Raw genomic sequence first — 25,440 nt, 5'->3', positions numbered from 1 at the left:
TCCCTTTAGAAATAATATGGCTGCATATTATTTGGGGAATGGGCATGGTGTGTTTTGGTGTGCTGGTGACTCATACGTTTCAATGTGTCGATCTCATCATGACTTAAGACTTTGTGTTTGTTTTCAGTGGACGAGATCACGTATTTGAACTGATTTGATCGGCAGCAGTGTGTGGTCACAGGCCTTGTTGTTGAAGCATAACACACACACACACACACACACACACACACACACAATGGCCAGTGTTTCCCAAAAACATAGGGCACATGTTATGGATTATGGGCCTGTTTTTATAGATCGCGAGTAAATATTCATTTTTTTTTTGCTTACCTATTTTATTTTATTTTATTTAAAGCCTCACTGTTATTTTATGAATAAAATGTCATTTTGTCCAATCTGTATGGTATAGAGAGTATGTTAACACAATATAACTTACAATACAATTGGGGTGGTTGTATTTTGTCTCCCTGCTCTTCTATGGAGACATTTAGATCATGTCTCACGTAGACACAGGATCTGAGACGGATTTTGACCTGATGGTCAAGATTCGATTTATCCCCTGAGCCAGCAGGCATGCTCTATTAGCTCAATGGTATAAAAAAAAAGTTCCACGTGCGCAGGAAACCGGGTTCAAATCCAGGGTAGAAGATAGTAAGACGTAATTTTTATCTTTTTCTTTCTACTAAAAACTCAAAAAAGTTGAGGGTCCCGGAGAAACACCAAATTTTTCTTTTGGAGTTTCGAGCTGAAAAAGTTTGGGAGCCCCTGATCTACAGTATGCTATAAATGCATTTTTTTTTTCTTTTATTATTTTCCGTATGAGTCATCGTCGAACCACACACCCACATGACGTTCTGGACACAATGTACTTTTTTTTTGTTAGTTTTTCTCGGCATGTGAGTCATGATGCGTCATGGCGATGAGAACACGATGTGGTTATGGATGGTTTAAGGTGTTATAGACCAGGTTCCTTATCCTTACCCCCGGAGCCCCACGCGCTGTTGGCGTTACCGTTTCTCATACCTCGACTCCGGCGCCGGCTGCGGTTGGGGTCGGTGTAAAAGGCCAGCTGAGGCTCGCTGTCTGCCTCCGTTCCCGAGTCCCCGTCCGGGTTCAAGAACGTGGAACCCGCTGTTGGGATTCACACAGAAAAAAAAAAACAGCTCACTTGAAAGCAACGCCGGGGAACCAACCATAATGTAGTCAAGATGGATTGTGGAGGTGATTATGGCAAAAAAAACTAACAAACAAATAAAAGTCACATGAAAATGGCCGGATCTAGACCAAGGATTCTATAATCTAGGAATTAACCACATTGAATCCTAGTTTCCCTATTCTGGGCATCTCATGGTAGTACTTTTTATAATACTTTGGCAAAATATTGCTTTTATAATAACATTTACATCAAACAATTTACATTTTGATCGTAGAAGAAGAGGGATAAAGGAGAGGGGGGGGGGTAGATCCGGTCAACAAAGTAAATATGATTTAAAATGTCGTTGCAGATGGTAGGCTATAGCTCTGGTCAATAGCGTTAGGAGTTCTCCTTAACGCTGGAGTTGAAAGCCTACTCTACTCAGTGGGAACACTCTGAGCCCCCCACCTCACGTCTAAAAAACACTTGTTGGCCAGAAAAGAAAATATTTCACCGGAAGAAAGAATCTGGTCAATAGAAAAATTCCATTGACCAAATATATAGGGGGGCGCAGTGGAGTAACCAAAAACATTATTTCCTTCCAGTGAAATATTTTCTTTGCTGGCCAAAAAGTGTATTTTAGACGTGAGGTGGGGGGGCTCAGAGTGTCGCCACTAAGTAGAGTAGGCTTTCAACTCCATAAAACCGTCTTTGTTTTGGTGAGTAGCAAAAGTGTATTTTTTTATTTGTTACTAAAGACGGGAGGCTGCGCAGCCTACACTCCTTCTAACGCTATGGACCAGAGCTACAGATGGCATAGGGAATGCAGATGGTATGGGAGAGATGTCAAGTTGATAGTATCACACACTGAAGATGGCATTCCTTATGTTCAATTACAAACTCTCATTTGGACATCTCACAGAATGCATACTATCCAATAAATACAAACAAAAAGTGTATCCTTGATGAACTTTTCCACACAAAGAAACGCATCAAGGCAAAGAGAACTAACAGTTGACCACAAGGTGATGTATACTTGTTGCACGCTTTTTATCGTACACTAAAAATAACTTATCTGCTCACACCGCGTTGTGCTTTTTGACGCATAACACGGCATGCAACCAAGTATAAATCATGATAAAAATAAGACATGATCTAGTATGGAAAACATCGACGCCTTGTTTCCACATTGGTTATATTTGATGTCTGTAATTCTAGTTTAACTAGATGTAACACTCCCTCTAGTGTTCAAACGCAATGAGATGTGTTTACTTTACAGATGAATCAAAACAATAATTTTTAATTCATGTAAAGTGCAATTGAGCAACCCTGAGAAGTGCTTTCATGAATACAATATGATACTTATTAACACACAGTCAAGCAACTGAATGCAATGGAACAGCATCTTTTGCCGCTTCCTGGCAACACGACGCAAGCAGACTCTTTTTTTTTATTTATTTTTTTTATCCCACGATTTTGTAACCCATTTTTTCACCCAGTGCCAATTGCCTATGTAATCCTGGGCGCTACTCTCCCTCTGCCAGCCTGGGGAGAGCCCAGAACTGAGCTCATGCTTCCTTCAATGCATGATGAGCTAGCAAGCCGCTTCTTATCACCTGACAGGGGGCAGTTTCCCCGGTTGGACGTACGTGGAAGGAACACATAATTCCAACCAGTTCCTTTCCCCTCCATCAGGATATATATACTGAGTAATGAGGGGATCACATTTAAAATATGACATATGTGCAAATTCATTGCATCAGACATATTATTAATAAGCAGTAGAAATGATGAGGAAATAAAAACTCAATTCAGGACACGTCCAAGTGCTCTAGCATTAGTGAATCAAAATGATGGTAATGGAATGTCAAGCTTTTCCTGTTTGACGTACAAAGCCAAGCTGGTAAACGGTTAAACTGGTTAAACTGCTGGACAAAATAATGTTTGAGAAATAAAAATAAACCAAGAGAAAATCAAAACACTACACCAGAAAAATAATTGAGTGATGGTGAAAGTGAACTATGATAATAACCCTGACAAAACTGTTGAGTAATTCAGAAAAAGAGAAAGCCTGTGATGGACGAGTCATGCAAATCATAACGTTGTGTTTCTTTCTGTCAAAGAACCTTTGCCAACAATAACCAACTTGCATTCCTCTCCTCTGCTCTTTTGCATTATTCATTTTGCTTAGAAAACCATTTTCCACGTTACACTCATAATCAGGCGGGCGGGCCGTCAAAGGTACCGTCTCTTACAAACAATCTTTCACTTTAGTTTATCACAACAACCGTTGCAACAAGGCACAGAGACACAGCCATTCTCAGGGAACAAATAGGCAACATACATCCATGAGATGAAAAACATGAAGGGAAAAAAAAGATTGCACATCACATACTGAATGTGTTTGATACCATTCAATCCGGGAACGCATCTCTGTCATTTTTAGATTTATTTGGCTATTCAAAAATAGCAGATCTACAAGCTCATAGCGCGGCACCGAGTGCCGTGCTATGAGCTTGTAGATCTGCTTTTTTTTGTTATCTTGAAAATGTGTGCAAATCTTTAAATATATATTTTTGAAAGCGCACATTTTGTAAAATATTTTTTGTTCCAGGGATTTGCGTTACAAATGTTCGATTTAAAAAATATATGTATTCAAATATTTTCATGATTAAAACAACTATCTACAAGCTCGGTGCCGTGCTATGAGCTTGTATATCTGCACTTTTTTTTTTATAGCCAAAGAAATCTAAAATGACAGATCATGCGTCCCCCGGATTGAATGTGTTGTATTAGGATGCATTTGGATGAACAATGCTGTCATCTATTTTTCTTTCTTTCTTTTTTTTTGTTGGCCCACGCTGCAGCTCATGACAAAATGCTTTCATTCCCCAGAATGTGGATGAGGGGGGAGGATACGGGATAAGATCCAGAATGTGGATGTGGATGAGGATGAGGGGGAGGAAACGGGATAAGATCCAGCTAAGGCGCTATGATGTACACACAGCTCCATATGGGAGGATAACGTTGTTCAAGTCAAATCCTGTTTGTTCTTTCAATATGCCCCGGCCTCGCCCAGATGGAAAACGGCCCTGGCTCACATCAAAGCTGGGGGCTAAAGTAAACACTGAACAGACCTTAACGGTCTTGTCAATGCCTACAGTATATTGCCGCTGTACAGTGGAAACCTCACATGTACAAAAGAGTTTTAGTTTTTAGTTTTTTTTTTTCCGAAAATGGAAAAAGTTAGTGATATATATGTAATATAAGTACATCTAATTTTGGGGGTCCTTGACATGAAAAGGTTTGAGCACCACTGATATAGCAACATAAGTTTTTTCAGGAAACTGTTAGGATTTAGATTTGTATTGCAGATTTTTAGTTTTTGTCTCATTCCTAAGCCAATAATTTGATGACCGGCAGCGGTTTCCGGTAGGAGACACAAAGACTCTCCTTTGTGTCTCCTACCGGAACTGCTGCCTACCGGTCCGCTGGTCATCAAATTATTGGCTTAGGAATGAGACAAAAACTAAAATATCCATGATTTCAAGTCTCCATGGGGCGGTAGTGGCCTCAAGGGTAGAGTGGCCGGGTAGAGTAAACTGGGAAACCGCAAGGTTCCCAGTTCGATCCCGGGCTGGGGCGCTCCCCTAGAGTTAGTGTCGAAGTGTCCTTGAGCAAGACGCTGAACCCCTAATTGCTCCCGATGAGCAGGTTGGTGCCTTGCATGGTTTCCTCCGCCATCGGTGTATGAATGTGTGTGTGAATGGGTTAATGGCACAATCAATGTACAGCGCTTTGGATAAAAGCGCTATATAAATGCACCATTTACCATTTACTAATTGATAGAAAAACATACAAAAATACAAAAAAATATATGTTGCTATATACTGTACATAGCAACAAGAACCCCAAAAGTGTTCCCGGCTTGAAAGGTATAGTTACGTAATGGGGTTCCAGGTCTATATGGATTAATGGGTTAATGCTATGAATATGGAAGCATGAGGTTTCTGCCTGACATTGATGATACAATATTAAGAGTGGGTTGTGGGGGAAAAATAATATAATAAACAATGCTCTGGGATGCAACGTGTTGGCTTTTCCTTTAGACGTTTGCCAACTGTTTGTTTCAACAGCAGCATCAATTAGAGCTGAAGAACTGATAGGCTTGTCTTCCACGGTGTTAGTGGACTGCCTATCAACAAAGTGAGCGGCCAAAATCCATAAAACGTTTTTTTGCCGCCTCAGCGGGGAAACGTAATGCGTCGACAGATTTGCACCGACGTTGCTCAATGACAATAACTTTAAAAATCCAAAACCAGGAGATTGCATTTGACTAAACCGCGGGGAAGATATATCCCTCTGAGACCCAGTGGATGAGATGGCTATTGGCATGGCGTGACAACCCTACCCGAACAGTACAGCAGCTACAACCACATGGAGGGTGATTTGTGTATATCGTTGCCGTCAGGGCAAGAAAACCTCTTAACTCCATATTTTAACTTCAAAAGCATAAAAAGTAGCAGATCTACAAGCAGAAGCTACGAGCTTGTAGATCTGCTACTTTTGCCATTATAATTTTTTAATACTGAAAAGCAGTGGTGTAAAGTAACTAAGTACATGTACTCAACTACTGTACTTCAATATCGATTTTGAGGTATTTTTTTACTTTACTGGAGTATTACCAATTGTCAGCACTTTTACTTCTACTCCACTACATCTCAGAGGCACTGTATTATACTTTTACTCCACTACAATTATTTGGAAACTCTAGTTACTAGTTACTTTGTAGATTTTGATTATTATTATAAAACATTAACAACTTCAGCCTTATATACTGTACATTTCGGCCATTTGAAAATAGACGATCTACAAGCTCACATGCGACACATTGTGAGCTTGTAGATCGTCTATTTTCTAAAGATATGTATACATTATGCAATTCTGCATAATGAGTACTTTCTACTTTTGGTACTTTAATTACATTTTTTACCAATACTTTTGTACTTTTACTCAAGTACATTTTTAATTCCAGCTGTTTACTTGTAACAGAGTAATTCTACATTGTGGTATTGATACTTCTACTTAAGTAAAGAAATTGAGTACTTTTTCCACCACTGCTGAATAGCACCCGTTTTGGACATACGAGTTTTCCACCCTACCGAGACGACCAAACATAGCTGATCTACAATCTTGGAGCTCGACGCGTTGTAGAGCTTGTAGATCTGTTATTTTCGGGTGCGAGACACCGGTGGTATAACTCAGGCTTAAGCTTTTTTTTTCATGTTGTTGGTTTTACAGCAATACATGCTTCGGTTGTGAAGAATGCATTGTGTCAATAATATCACTGGCAGCCAGGAGGACAGTTGGCACTGCTTTCCATACAGTAGGCAGAGAATAAGCTTTTTTTTCCCTCTCCTGTTTCTTTTCTTTCTTTTTTTGCATCACACCATTGTTTCAGCGACATTTCAACACGGCTGATTTGAGAAAGACAACAATAAGTGTTGCAGTATCATTTCCCCCAAGAAGAGTTTTTCCTTGGCAGGGGGACGGGTACTTGTGTGAAATAGACTGTTGTGCCAAATACAAATCTATTCCATCCCACTGCAGGCTGTGTGTGTTTTAAGGATATCTTGTTTTTTTTTGTTTTGTTTTTTGATGCCAGGCCAGAAGAACATTCTTCTAAACCCAGTTCCTGGTTGGTTTTCTTTAGGGTAATGATTATTTCCTCCAGGCACGCACACGCACACACACACACACACACACACACACACACACACACACACTTCTATTTATTGTCATATGGGCTGGTTTGAACAACAATAATTTTCTAAATCCATTGTTGGTTCTTTTATGGAAGATATATATTGATTGGTGTTGAATGGTTCTAAATGTGATGTCCAGGTTTTTCGTCACAGTATCTGAACAATTGTATCGATTCAACTCAATCGATATAGAAAGTGATAGTCAATACGTAATCATTTAGGACACATGGGGAATATATAATTGTTAGGGAACATCTGTGAAATGCTCTTTACCAAACCTACAGAGATAACACTTCCTATGCATCCATTGTCTATAATGTGTTATAAGCATAAATACAAAGCTGTGGTTCTCAAAGTGGGGTCCGGGGACCCCCAGGGGTCCTTGGAGGGGTACCAGGGGGTCCCCAGCCAAATTAGTTAATATAGTGTCACAATAATTGTAAAAACTTTAATCACATTTTATAGTTTGGCTATACTATTCAAAAATAGCAGATATACAAGCACCGAGTGCCGCACTATGAGCTTGTAGATCTGCTATTTTTGAAAAAATTGTGAACATTTGCGCAAATCTTTGAATATATACATTTTAAAGCAAACATTTGTAACTCAAATCTTTGCTTCTGGGGGGGTCCCTGGAACAAAGCATTTTGAGATGGGGGTCCGCGGCAAAATACATAACATTTTGGGGGTCCTTGACATGAAAAGGTTGAAGAACCACTGTGATAAAGCATTATAATATGCTCATCGGGACAAAATTGCAACTCATATCCCCTCCCCTTGTGCCGTTTCAGCCCCCCACTTCCCAGTCACTCGTTGGCCGCCTTGGGAGTGAAAATGGGCGCTGCACCCAAAAAACTGCGGCCGTCGAGAGCACTGAAGCGTACGGAGAAGAGGAGCACGTCTTTACCATAGAAATACATGAAAATAATGGCAGACTGGCGCTGCCAGCTCAAGGCCACGACCCCGTAGTTGTTTATATTGACTCAATAGTTTTGGAACGACACCTCTGAACGTAATCTAAAACCTATAGTGCCCTGAATAATCAAATACAGTGATTCACTCTGCCTTTTCATCGACTAAATGACTAATGTCTGGCCCAGAGCCATCACGCTACACTTCATGTGAATGCAATGCGAGAGATTTCTATACCTTAGTTTGAGCAGAGCTGGCTGCAGGCTGTTTTAGCCTACGCAACACCTACTGCTGCACTTCCTGAATGATTATTTCCACACCAGAAAAAGACAGCCGGACCGTTTTGTTTATAAACTCTGTCATTTTAACTAGATTTTGTGGTTAACAAGGTTCAACACGGGTGCTGCTGGCCTGGTGGTTAAGGGTTTCATGACATGCTGGTTTACAAAACATTAAACGTCTTCATCATGGTCCTTCAAACGAGTATTAAAAGGTTTTGACTGACAAATCCACTCCAGTGAGATATGGCAGTTTTTTTCTCTCTGTGTTCTGAAGCCTTTTCAGCTGCAGTGAAAACAAAATGTCTGCGGGTGTCGCTGTTGAGGGATTTTGCCTGTCAATCATCGCCTCTGCTCCGCCCCCCAAAAGGAGAAGGAGACGAGAGGGGAGGACAGGGGGCGGGACTGTGACATCAAAGTCCACGGGCCAATCACACCACTTTTCTGAGCCTAATTATTCAGAAAACCACACACCACAGAAAATACACTGAATGTTCAAAGTAATTGTTTGGGGGTGTAATAGAGGTATAAAAAAAAAACACATTAAAAAAATAACAAAAAAGACAATTAAGGCGCATACCACATATAGGCTCTTTGCTGCATGTCACTCCCTGACTGTCTCCCTATGTCCTGTCATTAATCCACTGTACTATCAATACAGGCAGAAAGGAATTCAACAGTAATAGGGCCAAAACCTAAAGTGGGCCAGTATAGTGCCACCATGAGGCTGATTTGAGAGATTTGGAGTGGACTTTCTTCTTTGGGACTGCTGGTACTGTAGGTTTCAGAGATTAACTGCTGAGTGCTGGCTGACTCTCTCTCAGACACACGCACGCACACAGACACACGCGTGTGCGCACGCACACCCACATGCACACGCACACGCATGCGCTGTCTGTCCCTGGCCTTGGGCTTGGCAGAGATAGTAATGTTCACACATAAACTCTACCTAAAAGGAACATTTAACAATGCCACAGGTGTCTACCCTTGCTGAAATTGGGCTGCATGTTCCAATGGTAAAAAGGTCAACACTTTTACCAGCTTCGCGACCAAAAACAGAAGCATTACAAAATGTAAAAATGGATAACATGAAGCGCTAGGTTCCCAGTAACAACATATTTTGAGATGATCATCTATATCATTATCATTTTTTTAAATAGCCAACCCAGATTTGGCTCAACAAAGGGAATGAACTCGTTCTCATGCTATTCAACAAAAATGTGGAATGCCCTACCAAAAGGAGTAAAGCAAAGTAAACTTTCAAAACAGCCCTAAAGATACACCTTCAGGAGGCTGCAATTTGAAAATGGTCCCTGTCAAAGTCTTAACCTACCCCCACCCCAAACCTTTCTTTTTTTTTCTCTGGTATATATTTTTCACTCTTCATACCAGTAACCTGTAAGCTGATTGTATGACATTCTGTAAAGTAATGTGTATATATGTCTGTCTCTTATATGTCATCATGTCATGATTTGTGTGTGTGGGAACTCATTTTAAACAAGCTTAGTGCTTTATGAGCCTTCCAGTTTAGTAGACCTTGTATTGTGAATTTGTACTTCCATGTACTGTTGTTCTCATGTCGTACTAAATAAAGTACATCAATCAATCAATCAAAGAAATGACACAGATGTGTTACCGGATTGAATGGGTTATCTAGCTGCACCTGTAGAATAACATACAGTATAGGGTCAATGGCGTAGGGTCACTCATCTTTCATGTCTCAAGTGAACCTTTGCACTCTGTGCAGTTTGTCTGCATATCCCTGTAATGTATCAAATAGCAAATCTTTCAAATCTATTCTGAAGAACTCCCGTTTTGTTCTCTTGTGTGCGAGTCCTCCCTTGCTGCCAATGAAAAGTCTATTCAAACCAATACAAATGAAAATGTTATATTTGTGGCCGCAGGCAGCTCTCCTAGGCAAGGTTACCTCACCTCACCTGTTCACTATGGAACCTGTTCTGTTCGGTATGGAACCTATTCAGCATGGAACATGTTCAGCGGAAACAAGCTGCAGAATAAACAAGTCCAGATGGCAAGGAATGACCTGACGGCAAGGACTGACTCGACTGAACCGTCTTCCACCAGGTTATATCGATAACATATGCTGTCAAGGACAGCTTAATGAATACAATAGTTTGAGGTCAGTGGGATGAAAGGTGACTTACTTCAGGCGAGGTGCTATAATTGCCAGACCCAAGGGGTCGGGTTTGCATGAGGCTTTGTATCTGTTTCGTCCATACATGGGCAGGGGTCATTTGTCCTCCGGCCCCAGCCAAAAAAAAGTTTGTGACGTCCCCTTTCGTCACAAACTATTCATGACATCATGAACTTCAGTTATAAAGTGGTTTGTAGGTGTGTTACATACTAGGACTTCATTTTGGGTCTGGCAAAACCAGGTCTCCTGGTCTTGTATTATATAGACCAGTGGTGTTACTCAATTTACTGGAGTATTTCCAATGTTCAGTACTTTTACTTCTACTCCACTACATCTCAGAGGCAAATGTAATACCTTTACTCCACTACAATTATTTGAAAACTTTAGTTAATGGTTACTTTGTAGATTTAGATTATTATTACAAAACATATCAACCACTTCAGCCCTGTATAGGCCTAAGCTATTTGAAAATAGCAGATCTACAAGCTCACAACGCGTCGCTTTGCGACGCGTTGTGAGCTTGTACATCTGCTATTTTCAAAGGATTTTTGTAAAAATGTTTACGTATGAAAACTTGTGAAATGGAACACTCTGCGTATAATGAGTAATGCATATTTTTACTCCGGCTATTGGCTGACCTTTAAAAACAAATATTTGACAAAGAAGGGTTTCTAAGGGCAACAGGATGGTTTTCAGAGAGAGAGAGAGAGCAAAGAGCATCAGATGAACCATGCCAGACAAAATGTATTAGTTCTTGTCGGCGGATGACATTTAACCAGAGCCCTGTATTCCACAATCTTTGAACATTTTTGGGGAAAAGTTTGCCTGCAGTATACTGACCTCCTGCCCAAACTGTAGGGAGGGAGGCCAGGGTGAAACTGTCTGAAGTGCAACAGCATGCCTTTCATGATGTTCAAGGGGGGTAAAATATACCACCCGTCCAAAAGTACCCTCCACTACTCTCTACAATGAGTGCTGCTCGCTGAGCAAAGCCACTCAACCACCAGAAAGTGCAGCCAAACTTCAGACTGCAGTAATAACCTTTTATTGTTACATAAGACACAAAAAATCTAACACCATGCCATCAGCCTGAAAGGGAAAAGTACTCACATGGTTTACTTAAGTACAAGTATCAATACTGCAATGTAAAAAAAAAATACTCTGTTACAAATAAAAGTCTGAAATTCAGAATTGACTTGAGTATAAGTACAAAAGTATTGGTAACATGTACTTAAAGTACCAAAAGTAGAAAGTACTCATTGTGCATAATGTCCCATTTCACACGTTTTCAAAGGTATACAAATATTTTGGAAATAGCAGATATACAAGGTCACAATATGTCGTGATGCGACACATTGTGAGCTTGTAGATCGGCTATTTTCAAATGGCCGAAGTGGCATGGTAATGCATGTTTTGTAATAATAATCAAAATCTACCAAGTAACTAGTAACTCAAGTTTTCAAATAATTGTAGTGGAGTAAAAATATAGTATTTGCCTCTGAGATGTAGTGGAGTAGAAGTAAAAGTATAGGAAATTGGAAATAGGCTACTCCAGTAAAGTGGAAAATACCTCAACATTGTACTTAAGTACAGTACTTGAGTAAATGTACTTAGTTGCTTTATACCACTGGAAATAACGAGGGTATATTCTGACGACAAAATGACCAAACACAAACACTTAGGAACACCAACCAAAACTTTAAATATCTCATAAAAAACATTTTCTCTCAAGGTCTGTGTTTACAGGCCTTTCACTGAAAGGAAACGAGCGTCATTAGAAGATGAGTTCTGTGCTGTGTATTATATTTTTTGTTAATTTATTTATATTTTTTTAGCTGAAGAAAACACTCAAGGATGACACTTGAAGTGAGCCTCCTTACAGAAAGGGCATAAAAGCAGCTTCTGAAGAGTTAACCCATTAAGACCGGGAACACATCTGCGTCATTTTAAGATGTATTTGGCTATTCAAAAATAGCAGATCTACAAGCTCATAGCGCGGCACTGCGCTATGAGCTTGTAGATCTGCAATTTTTTTTTTTGGGACATATTTTGAGATGGGGCTCCGCGTCCAAATATATGTAATTTTGGGGGTCCTTGACATGAAAAAGTTGGAGCACCACTGATATAGCTGTTAGGATTTAGAAAACATTATTAGATATGTATTTGGCTGTGGACCCCCATCTCAAAATGTTTTGTTCCAAGGACCCCCCCCCAGAAGCAAAGATTTGAGTAAAAAAAAATCTCTTTAAAAATATATATATTCAATGATTTGCACACATTTTAAAAAACAATCAAAAATAGCAGATCTACAAGCTCATATGAGCTTGTAGATCTGCTATTTTTGAATAGCACAAATACATCTTAAAATGACACACAGATGCATTATCGGTCTCAATGGGTTAAGGTTATATCTCACGCGTGCGTACGCGTCACACAGAGCCATTAGACAGGGGCCAAAAGGTGCGAGGCGGGGCCCCTTAAAATATTCAGTGCAGGGTGTTCCTCCTCCATTCGGCATGTAAAGTGGGTGGAAATGTGTCTTATATAAAACCCCCAAAAAGTTATTTTGTTCAGCTCCTTCCACAGCTCCATAAATATGGAGCGGCGTATGGGAGCATGGTTAGTGACGCTACCGGAATGACAATCTAACCACCATAGATAGAGGGGAAAGTCAAGTCTTAACTGAATAAATCGGAGAATAGGGACTTAAAACCACCCGTAGCCATTCAATTCCGTCATCAATTAAAGCAGTAACCATAGGCTCTATAAGCAGCACCAACAGCCAATACAACATGACAATAGTAAAAGAAGACAACAGAAACAATGATCTCAACCCCCGAAACAGCATTAAAGTCTCTGTGCCATGACGTGGCATAATTTAAATAATGCCACATTAATCTCTGTTCAATAAATGATAAGATTTCTCCCCTAAAAACATACTCTTTTTGTTGGCACTAATTTGCCCTAATTTAGTATTCCATATCCTAAGAATTATGTATAATGTTTGACCAAATAGTATCCAGAGATCTGCACACCGAACTCTTTTGAAAATAATGTTTTAAAACGTGAAAGAAAAAGCTGATTTACTCACGACCCATACAAATGGTTGCACTGCAGGTCAACCTGTACTGGGCTTAGCACTGAACTTATTGAGGCAGTAAAGAGGGAAAACAGGATCCAAGCTTTCATTGTCAACAACCTTCCAGCTTCCAGATTTACAACATGCAAGATGATTGTCTGGGTGACATTGAGGACGACAGAGCTTATTTCCCACGAGGACAACTTCACTGAGACAGATGTTGTGATTACATGGGTTATTTTGGAAGGCGAGGACTTTGCACTTTTGAGAGCACAACACAGCAAGCACAGATACCCCATTTATACTAATACTTGTGTCGTGTGTTGTGTGTGTTGCGTGGTGTTGGAAATACCTGATCTACAAGGTCACAACACGCCACATATTCGACAGGTTGTGATCTTGTAGATCTGCTATTTTTGCCAAGTTACACCTACTGTACGTACGACAGTCAGCCGAAGGCCACATCTGTTATAAATACAAATCAGAACTGCAGCTGTGTGCTCTCTTCTATATACTGTAGAGTAGTACCTATTGATGACCGAATTGACGTAATGTGTCACATCGCGACTGATTGTGAGCTTGTAGATCTGCTATTTTTCAAATAGCCGAAACATAGGGCTGAAGTGGTTAACGTATGTTTTGAAATAATAATCAAAATCTACAAAGTAACTAGTAACTAAAGTTTTCATATAATTGTAATTGAGTAAAAAGTATGTTGCCTCTGAGATGTAGTGGAGTAGAAGTAAAAGTATTGACAATTGTAAATTAAAAAATGCCTCAAAATGTTATTTAAGTGCAGTACTTGAGTACATGTACTGAGTTACTTAACACCACTGGTACCAAGATGCTTCTTTATGTTATTTACAATGACAATGAGTATTTTTCAAGTCTTACATTTGTCCACTCTCACCCATCCTCACAACTTAATGTACGTCTTGACTGAAGGTCTGTGTTCAAATCTGACCGATCTGCCTGGAGGTCTTTAACCACATCAACCCCAACGTCAGCGGTCTGAGCACGTCACAGTATGGCGAAACATCCACCGGTAATAGCCAAACGTTCAGTGAACATAGCAGATCTACAAGCTTACAACGCATTGTGAGATTGTCGATCTGCTATTTTATCGCAGAGTGATTTGGTCTCTAGAAGGAAAAAAGGAGGGGGCCAATATATAGACCCCTATGGGACCCCCAGTCAATGAAGTATAAAGTGGTTAAACAGCTGGGAGCCCTTTGTGTCTTTGACGGTGTCAACTCCCGGTCCCGTTTGTCTCCAGATGAACTTGATTCTTTGTGACAATTATTTCTATATAACAATCTCCAAATAAAATGAGAAAAGGGTTCAATTCTCCCAATCAAGCCATAAGGCACGACCAACGCTAGCAGCATACTTCAAAGCATAGGCTACTTTTTTTTGTCTCGCCCAAACAAACCAAACAAGTACTCTGCGGACGATATAGTTTTATACTCAATGCAGCTCCGCTTTAAAAGGTAGGGTAAGTGATATATGTTGGTTAAAACAAAAAGTGTTTTGTTAAAAGGTTAAAGGTCTATATTGTGATAGTAATCATTGCTATAGAGTGTTTGTTCAGTAACAGGAGTCTCCATGTCTCTCCAGCTCTTTATTAAACATAACATACATTTTCAGGTAGGTGACAACATTTTAGCCAATCAGGAGAGAGTACCTATTTATCAGCTTCATTGTTATAGTGTTCCAGATTAAATGTTGTGTGCTCATTTATTTGTGCCATCCCTTCTAATTCCACTTGTTTAATCCTGACTGAGTTCTCCATCCTGATTGGATAGAATTGGTATCAATTTCTGTTTAATAAGGAGCTGGAGAGACATGGAGACTCCTGTTACTGAACAAACACTCTATAGCAATGATTACTATCAGCATATAGAGCGATTTAACACTTATTTTAACCAAAGATAATCACTTGCCCTACCTTTAAGTGCTGAAAGATAGAACCTCCCCAATGTATACAATGCTGGTCATTCTGTCTTCTGGATCTCCACTCGCCATTTCTGGTGACAAGACACTCTGTTCAGTGGACAAAGTGTTGTGCTATTTCTCTCCATGAAGTAATTGCCATCTGGTTGTGTTTTTTCAAGGTTTTAAAGTTGTTTAACCTCCTAACCTCCTCAGCCAAACTTTCCTTCAAAACTGTCCCTGTTGGCAGATTGTGGGAATAAAAAGAAAAGAAATCCTTGAATTTCTGACCATTCACACTGACAGAGTGTTCTCTTTGGTGTGTCTGCAGTGATGTATGGCTAATTACAACGTCTTGGAGGTGCAAGCGGTGCCAAAAAGAACGTCAGCAAGGCAACGTGTTTGTTTGTTTTCACCACAATTACCTTATTTTGCTCCTACGACCCTCACCCAACTTCGGTTCAGCACAAAGTATGCTGCAGCCTTTTACCAATACAAATCTAACTTCACAATAAATGGATTTTCCAGGTGGTTCTGTGTGGTGACTATATGCCAACCAGGTCATTGGTGTATAGTAGGTGGTGGAAAAAGTACTCTAATGTTTTACTTAACCCATTAAGACCTGAGGCCGCGTCTAAAAATCTAAATCCTAAAAGAAATCGGAAAAAAATATTTTAAAAAAAAATTTCAATTTTTTTTTTTTATTGCAGATCTACAAGCTCGTAGCGCGGCACTCGTGCCGCGCTATGAGCTTGTGTATCTGCTATTTTTGAATAGCCAAAGAAATCTAAAGTGACACAGATGCGTTCTAGATCTAAATGGGTTAAGTAAAAGTATCAATAATGCAATGTAGAAATACTCTGTTACAAATGAAAGTCCGGAATTCAAAATGTACTTGAGTAAAAGTACAGAAATATTGGCATCAAAATGTACTTAAAGTACTAACATTAAAGTACTCATTATGCAGAAGGTCTCATTTTCAAGTTTTCAAATGTATACAAATCTTTTGAAAATAGCGGATCTACAAGCTCACAACGCGTCGCATCGTGACACATTGTGAGCTTGTAGATCTGCTATTTTCAAATGGCCGAAATGTAGGGCTGATTGTAGGGCTGAGTGGTTAATGTATGTTTTGTTATAATAATCAAAATCTACAAAGTAACTAGTAACTAAAGTTTTCAAATAATTGTAGTGGAGTAAAAGTACAACATTTGCCTCTGAGATGTAGTGGAGTAGAAGTAAAAGCACTGAACATTGGAAATGCTCAAGTAAAGTACAAATACCTCAACATTGTACTTGAGTACATGTACTTAGTTACCTCCCACCACTGGTTATAGAACAACTGAACTCCCTCCTGTTGTTGTCATAACACACATTCTGAGAAATGATCAATCAGTCAGTTTTCTGTCATGAAGGAGATTTGTTTAATGACTTTGACTTTTACTTGCATGGGGGGGGGAAGCCACATCCAGTGTGTTTGTACATGCACAAGTTCTCATGCTTCTGGGCGTTCCAGGAGACACCGGAGCCACCGAGCAGATTATTCACAGCTGCTGTGCGAAGGAATCGAGCTCTAAGCCTTCAGGACAGCTTCATCTGCGGACGTGCTCCGACTGGTGTCTCCCAAATGAAGCGCTGAATAATGAATTGGCAGCATTCTCCCATTCTTTATTTTAATTAAAACTTGGGAGTGTAAAACGATTCCGTGTGGCGCGTGCGCGCACGCACACGCACACGCACACACACACACACACACACACACACACACACACACACACACACACACACACACACACACACACACGGACCGAAACAAGCACACAGACTATAGGGTTCAGTGGAATGAGAAGGTATACATGGGACAGAGTAGAGTTCTCAAATTCAGCCCCAGCCCGACCCGACGTTTTGGGGCTGGGCCGAAAATGTTATGCTAATTAGTCGGGCCGAGCCGAGCCTCAGGTTCCGTTAAAAAAAAACTAAAAACAAAATGACCCCCCCTACTCCTAGCGGCCGAACGGTAGGGCCGACAGAAATGGCAGGAGCTTGTCTGCTATGTTTTTAAACATTTTGAACATTTTGTGCAAATCTTTGCAACATTCTTTGAAACATTTTTTTACTCAAATCTTTGCTTCAGGGGGTCCCTGGAACAACACATTTTGATGGGGATCGGCGGCCAAAAACATATTAGGTTTGAGCACCACTTATACATAATAGCAACAATAATTTTTCAGAAAAATTAAGACATTTGTTGAGACAAAAATATATATTCAAAGATTTGCACACATTTAAAAAAAAATAGCAGATCTACAAGCTCATAGCGCGGCACTTAGTGCCGCGCTATGAGCTTGTAGATCTGCTATTTTTGAATAGCCAAAGAAATGACAGATGCGTTCCCAGATTGAATGGCTTAATATGATTATTTTAATCTCACATCTTTTTTTCACTACTTTACACTGTCCAGCGTTCAAAAGAAACCAACTGGACTAAATTAATTGGAAAAATGCATGTGTGCATGTTTAATTCTGGAGGCAACGTCGTTCTCCATCCGAGCATCAGCATCCGAGCATCCGAGCATCCGAGCATCAGCCATCGGTGAGTGTCCCACAGATTACAACCACACACGAAGATTTTGAAAACATGACCAATGACAAAAAACTCCCATATCTGCTGGGCGAAGTACAACAATGTGCAAACACAGCAGCAAGATGCGTGAGTTGCTGTGATAGGAAAAGGATATCAAACGGAACACAACCACCCTAAAGACTAATCATTGGGTATATTCCGGCACTATAACTGCACCCAGTGATCTTGGTACATAGAAATTGATCTATTGAAGATTCTGACTTTCAAATGTACATATTTTTTCTTTTGATTGTATTGCTGTATTGTTGTATTATGCTTTCTGCTTTGGCAATGTAAACGTATGTTTTCTCATGCCAATAAAGCCCTTTGAATTGAATTGAATTGAGTGTCAGGGGAGAGACGAGACCAAAGGCTTCTTCTATAACTCACAAAGACAGTGGAAAATATGTTCTCTGTTCTCAAGGTCTATTATTGATAAAGGCCTCTCTGCTCTCTCCTCCTCTCTCTCTCTCTCTGGTGGAGCGTATTGTTTGAGCTCTCATTAGCGCTCTGAAAGCCATGGCAGTCGGCTGCGTGACACCAAGGTCAGAGACAGAAGGACAGGAACATGTGCTCACAACTGTCAAAGGTGGTTCACTTTGATAACACAAGAGTAATGGGGTTTCACCACTCCGTCACAAGAAAGAAAGAAAGCAAAAGTGAGTGAGTGAGTGAGTGAGTTCCTTGATCCTGTTCCACGGTATAGAGCAGTGGTTTTCAACCTTTTTCATGCCAAGGACCCCTAAATTGATATATATTTGGCCGCGGACCCCCATTTGAAAATGTTTTGTGCCAGGGACCCCCAGAAGCAAAGATATCAGTTAATTTTCGCATTAAAAAATATAAATATTCAAAGATATGCACACTTTTGGCTGTAGTGATTTTCTTTTTGTTCTAATAAAGTGTCCCATTTGTTTGATTTGTCCTTTTTAATTTGATATATCTGCCATCTCAATATACAACCCACAATATACTATAATATACTCCCACAGTGTGTCAAAAGTGTGCTAGACTCTGAAATCTAAAGTTTAAGTGGTCACATGGTATACGTCACGGACACATCCCTTGAGGTTTTCTCTCATGTATCATTATTATAGGCTATTTATTTTGGACAAAATTAATAGCATCTTGCAAGACTATTTGCATATTAATACTAACCTGAAGCATTCGCTAAGTAGTTGAAAATGTCGGGATATGTCACTCCTCCAGTTAGTTGGGTTATTTCCCTGAACTCCATTCAGGCAAGTTAATACAACAACGGTAAACCCACACGTTAACATGTTTCATGTACCGTCGGAGATCCAAGGTAGTTAGAAAATGTATATAAGCCTATGAGATGTTCAAAATATAGACACGAACAAAGTCAGTCGGGATTGGGATGAGAACTTCAAAGTCGACGCTCGTAAAGACAGTGACGTCACTGAAATGTGACTACTTGTCTGACTGTCGTCTCCACTCTGCTGTGTTAACATTATGGGTAAACCATTAACCCATTAAGACCTGAGGCCGCGTCTAAAAAATTCAAAATCCTAAAAAAAATTCGGAAAAAAATATAAAAAAATAGTTTTCACGATTTTTCAAAAATAGCAGATCTACAAGCTCATAGCGCGGCACTCGGTGCCGCGCTATGAGCTTGTATATCTGCTATTTTTGAATAGCCTAAAGAAATCTAAAGTGACACAGATGCGTTCCAGGTATCAATGGGTTAAAGTGGCAAATTAAATGTGAAACACATCAACTATTGAGAAAACAAGAAGATATGTCGACAAAGACACTCTATACATTTGGACACATATTTTTATTCAACTCTGCATCGTCTCCAGTTCGTGTAGGATCATTTTAAAAGTAGGCACACTCTCATATCGTCTCATAGGGATTGCAGTGACAGCTGCAGTACATCGTCCTCCCGGACCTCGAGTGGGTGCGCTGTCTCAATTGTGGGCGTGAATTTGTAGGCGACCGTGCGTCTCCATGGTTGTGTTCGTGGGCATACAACTTTCTAGAACACACTTTGCTAAGGTACGCTGGCTGCTTGCAAGACAATGCCTTGGGCAATTTTTGTCATATCCACACTATTTTCCATATCTAGAGTATTTCCTTCATATCGGCAGTACCAACTTTTCTCTCTCTCTCTCTCTCTCTCTCTCTCTCTCTCTCTCTCTCCTCTCTCTCTCTCTCTCTCTCTCTCTCTCTCTCTCTCTCTCTCTCTCTCTCTTCTCTCTCTCTCTCTCTCTCTCTCTCTCTCTCTCTCTCTCTCTCTCTCTCTCTCTCTCTCTCTCTCTCTCTCTCTCTCTCTCTCTCTCTCTCTCTCTCTCTCTCTCTCTCTCTCTAGCCAGTTGACACAGACGGTGATGGAGTGGGTGTGAGGTGAGAGCAGAGGAGAGATGGAAGTTGATGATGTTGACATGGGTGGGTGGGAGGAACTCGAGGGAAAAGAGGGAGAGGAGACTGAAAAGAAGCACCACACACCGAGGATCTCCTGGTCTTAAGCCTCTATAGCTAGAACAGAACTGTATCACTGTGACCCACAGTGGTAAAAAACACATCAACCCCAATGACACTTTTCTGGGCATCAGTGTTGATTTAGACAGAACATTTCAATTGAGTTTTAATCCGTCTTTTGAAAGAAAATCCATTTAGTTTTCATAAGATTATAGTCGGCTAAATCTACAGTTGATTTAGTCGACTAAAATGTATTTTGGCCGGTCTTGATTGCGTCGTAATGGCTTATTTTACAGTTGGTTGCATGCTGAAAATAGCCGATCTGCTACTTTATGTGCATTTTGATACCAATATACTTTTTGTACTTTTACCTCAAGTAAATTTTGATTACCAGACTTTTACTTGTAACAGAGTATTTCTACATTGCAGTATTGATACTTTTACTTAAGTACAACATGTAAGTATTGTTTCCACCACTGTCTATAACTCACGTTGGTGTCATCATGCATGCGGAGGGTGTATGTCTGAGAATATGACTCGCACACTGCTCCCCAAATACACACAGAGCGCTGAGTCATAGTTCACATTATATTAAGCTACCTCCACTGACATATCATTTGGCAAGTAATGAATTATACATGATCGTTTCTGTGGGACGAGAAAATAAAATAACATAAAATATAGCTCTGCATGGCAGCAATGGACCCCGGTTCCACCCAATGACAAGTCACGGAGGAAAAAATGGAACCTGGGGGCTAAATTATTCAGGAAGTCCAAAAGATACTCTTCTTCCGGACCAAGTGGCACCTCTCTATGACAAATTATAGGCTCAGGGTTCAGCCTTTTAATTTCAGTTGCTTATTATAGTGCACCCTAACTATGGACCTTGAAGGTCGTTTTTCATCCATTCGTGTTTTATGTTCCTTTTTGCCAGTATTCTGCACAATTTACTCGCTGATTTGCACAATACACATGCAAGGGATTGTGTTTTTGCTGTAGGCCGTATTTTCTTCAAATGTCAAGGTATCACCACTGGACTCAGTGGATATGTTTACAATCATGTGTCTGGTTGCCCTGATACATTTCAAGTGTATTTATCACTAGGGTTGGGTACCGAAATTCTGTTCCAAGTAGGAACCGAATAAGAAATGGCGGGTACCCATCAAAAATATGTAATTTCGGTTCTGCATATCGGTTCATAGACGCGCTAAAAACTGTTCAAACAAAGGCGTTTAAAAGTCCTACACAAACAGCACAATCTGATCAAAAATGACAAATCTGGTAAAACACTGTTGGGTAGAGCCCAGCCACATTCCTTCCCGCACCCCCGCCCCCCCCCCCCCCAAATGTAGCTCTACAACAGAGGCATAGCCATGACAGCAATGGTACCATTTTTATTGATTTGTATGTATATATATTTTAAATTAATAAAAAATGTCGGCCATTCGGTTTTCGGCCAAGTGTTTCCTATATTCGGTATTCGGTTTCGGCCAAGAATTTTCCATTCAGTGCATCCCTATTAAATACATATTTGACCTCTTATTTTTTTTACCATTTTGGAACCGAAATATGGAACCATTAGGAACCGGAAACAATATGCATAACCGGAACCGGACTCGTCCCAACGATACCCATCCCTATTTATCACTGCATTTATCACTCAGGATTTTACAGTTGTTTTCTTCCCAAAGTCCTAAACATTGTATTTTATATGTTTCACTTTTCACAAACTAGCATAACCCCATGGACCTGCCCTGCAAATGTCATGATGGGGGTCCATGACCCAATGCATATCAGATGTGGGGGTTGAAATGCAAACAGTGTAGAATCACTGGACTATGGAGGGACTATAGAGGGACGGACTCACCACGGGTGTTGCTGGAGAGGCGCTTGCGCTGGCTGGTGGAGGTGTTGTGAGGGAGCAAGGTGTTCTGCTGGTGGTTGCTGTCGATGGGGCTCGTAGCGATGATGTTGTCCTTGTACTTGTTCATCAGAGCCAGCTTGGTGTTGTCATTCACTTCAGAGGAGAGAGAGGAGAGAGAGAGAGAGAGAGAGAGAGAGAGAAACGGGATAGTATCCGTGTCATTTTAGATTTCCGCGTTGGCTATTCAAAAGTAGCAGATATACAAGCTTGTTCATCTGCTATTTTGGACAAAAAAAATCTGAGAGTGTGAGAAATACTGATTAGTAGAATCGGCCTCAGGTCTTAATGGGTTAGAAGAGAAGAGATGGATATAAATGTTATCCAATAAATCAAGTTGTTCACTCAAGGAGAAACAAAATGGACACAGATACAGGTATAGTGACAACATCTGGCAGAGAAATACTAAATGTATGTCACTGTTCTCTCAGCAATAACAATGTCTCAAAGGATACAGTCGTCAGTATAAGAGATTAAAATGTGAACACAGAGATATCAAATATAAAACATGGATAAGGCCTTGGGAATGAAACAGCCCTGAAATACAGACTATACCACGACTCCTGCCAAGTTAAAGCTGGAGCCTATGCGACTACATTAAATAGTAATTAGAAGAGTGATTAGTAAATGTGTATTCAGTGCTCAGTGGGACTCGTGATGTGTCAATATGTGCAATATGAAAAGCCTAAAGCTATAGTAGTTATAAAACGTTAATACAATCTTATACAAATGCATAGAGAACAGGACACACTGTGTTCTGTATAGTATATTACTATTATATTAGTATTAGTCTCGTGAGGCCAGACTGTTGCCTCCCACAATGTTCAAATGCTTCCGGTCATCAGTGGTGAAAAAAGTACTCAAATGCTTTGCTTAAGTAAAAGTATCAATAATGCAATGCAGAAGTACTCTGTTACACGTAAAAGTCCAGTATTCAAAATGTACTTGGGTAAAGGTAGAAAAGTATTGGTATCAATATATACTTAAAATACCAAAAGTGAAAGTACTCATTATGCAGAATGTCCCATTTCAGATTGTGGAATAGTTGTCTGGCTACGCGATACTAAATACACATCATAGGATGGCTAATAGTGAAGTAACAGTAGAGGTGATCTAAACAGTGAATGTTTTTATTAATGTATTCAGCTGCTAGATAATTATTCTAATAGGAACATTCCTCAAGCCAAGGACAGCTGGTAATGTTTAGCAAAATGTGTGTGCTTTTCCACCAAACTTTAGTGTAATTCACCGGCTATAACCTCCACAGTTGTTGTTTTTTTAAATAAAAGATGAATATTAATGTTCATGAGTGTCCGTGGTGTTCCCCTGTACTCTTTTCCCTGCTCTCTCTTGGGGGATATGTTTGGATAGATTTAGTTAAGAAGCACTAACTGCATTAGAAGAACCAGAGCCAAACTTCCTGATGAATCTAGGGAGTGTGTACGTGTGTTCCTGTTGTTGCTAATTGTTATTCAGTGGGTGTTCTTCCAGCATCAAAACTGTTCCACTTCATAAACTCTCCCGGGGGTTGTACTCAATTCTAAGGTCCACCGATTACGCAAACAGATATTCTTCCAAAGCATATTTTGGTTAATCCATTCAACCCGGGTAAACACTTTAATCCAATATTTTATACTTTTGGCTATTCAAAAATGGCAGATACACAAGCTCATGTGCACTATGAGCTTGTAGATCTGTTATTTTGTTTTAATATTGACCATTTGTGCAAATATTTGAATATATATATATATATATATATATATATATATATATATATATATATATATATATATATATATATATATATATATAACTCAAATCTTTGCTTCTGGGGGGGTCCCTGGAACAACATATTTTGAGATGGGGGTCGGCGGCCAAATACAGATAATTTTGGGTGGTCCTTAACATGAAAAAAAGTTTGAGAACTACTGATATTATAGCAACATACGTTTTTTTCAGAAAACTGTTTTACAAGACATTTGTAGAATCCCCTAGAGGCAAAGATTTGAGTTCAAAATGAGTTCAAAAATATATATATATATTCAATGATGAGCACACATTTTCAAGACTTTAAAAAAATAGCAGATATACAGAGCTATGAGCTTGTAGATCTGCTATTTTTGAATAGCCCAAAGAAGAAAAAAAATTACACAGCTTTCCCGGTCTAATTGGGTTAAGAGCTAGATCCACCCAGGACAGCCCACTCCAACACACCAGAGCCACTTGTGTGATCATTTCAATGGTGTCCAGTCATTTGCTGTGCTGAGAAGAGCAGCGGTGTGATTATTTGTACGTGTGTGTACAGTGCTGTGTGCCAATGTTCTTGCAGTGGTGGAAGAAGTACTCAGATATTTTACTTAAAGGTTTCATGACGTTCAGTTTTACCACACATTAAAAGTATTTGTCATGGTCCTTCAAACGTGTATAGAAAGTTTTAACAAAAAATTCCACTCCATTGATCCATGGCAGGTGTTTTTCTCTCACATTTCTAGAGCCTTTTCAACTGCAATGAAAAAATAAATCTTTGCCTGCGAGTGTCGCTGGTGAGGGATTTTGCCTGTCAATCATTGCCTCTGCTCCGCCCCCCCAAAGGAAAGGATAGGGGAGGGGAGGGGCGAGGAGGAGAGTGGGCGGGATTAATCGGCTGTGACCTCACTGTTGAAGGGCCAAGCTCAGATTACTTTTCAGCCTAATTATTCAGAAAACCCCAGACCACAGAACATCCACTGAATGTTCAAAGTTCAGATTTTTTGGGTGTAATTGAGGTCATAAAACCCCCCAAAAAACATGAAAAATAAAAAAAGTGAAAATGAATGTCATAGAACCTTTAAGTAAAGGTAGCAATACCACAATATAAAAATACTCTGTTACAAGTAAAAGGCCTATAATATATGTTCAAAATGTTACTTAAACGTACAAAAGTATTGGCATCAAAATATACTTAATGTAACAAAAATTTAAAGTACCAACATTTTTGAAAATAGCAGATCTACAAGCTCACAACGCGTCACATCGCGACGCGTTGTGAGCTTGTAGATCTGCTATTTTCAAATAGCCTATGTATAAAATAGGGCTAAAGTGGTTAATGTATGTTTTATAATGTGATCATTTATATCTGCAAAGTAACTAGTAACTGAAGTTTTCAAATAATTGTAGTGGAGTAAAAAGTACAACATTTACTCTGAGATGTAGTGGAATA

General features: G+C 39.8%; 1 protein-coding gene across 1 annotated transcript in view; it reads right to left on the bottom strand.

The window, feature by feature from the left end:
- astn1 (astrotactin 1) overlaps positions 1–25,440 on the bottom strand; it is a gene marked incomplete at both ends in the record, with an annotated part of 727,677 nt that overhangs the window by 549,896 nt on the left and 152,341 nt on the right. Inside the window, 2 exons of the mRNA XM_080440454.1 lie at positions 982–1,131; positions 22,188–22,337. Of these exons, the coding sequence (XP_080296580.1) occupies positions 982–1,131; positions 22,188–22,337 (300 nt within the window). The remainder of the gene's footprint in view (positions 1–981; positions 1,132–22,187; positions 22,338–25,440) is intronic.

Source organism: Gymnoscopelus braueri, assembly GCF_963280865.1.
Source record: "Gymnoscopelus braueri genome assembly, chromosome: 10".
In the NCBI taxonomy this organism is placed as follows: Eukaryota; Metazoa; Chordata; class Actinopteri; order Myctophiformes; family Myctophidae; genus Gymnoscopelus; species Gymnoscopelus braueri.
This window is presented reverse-complemented; position numbering and strand designations above follow the sequence as displayed.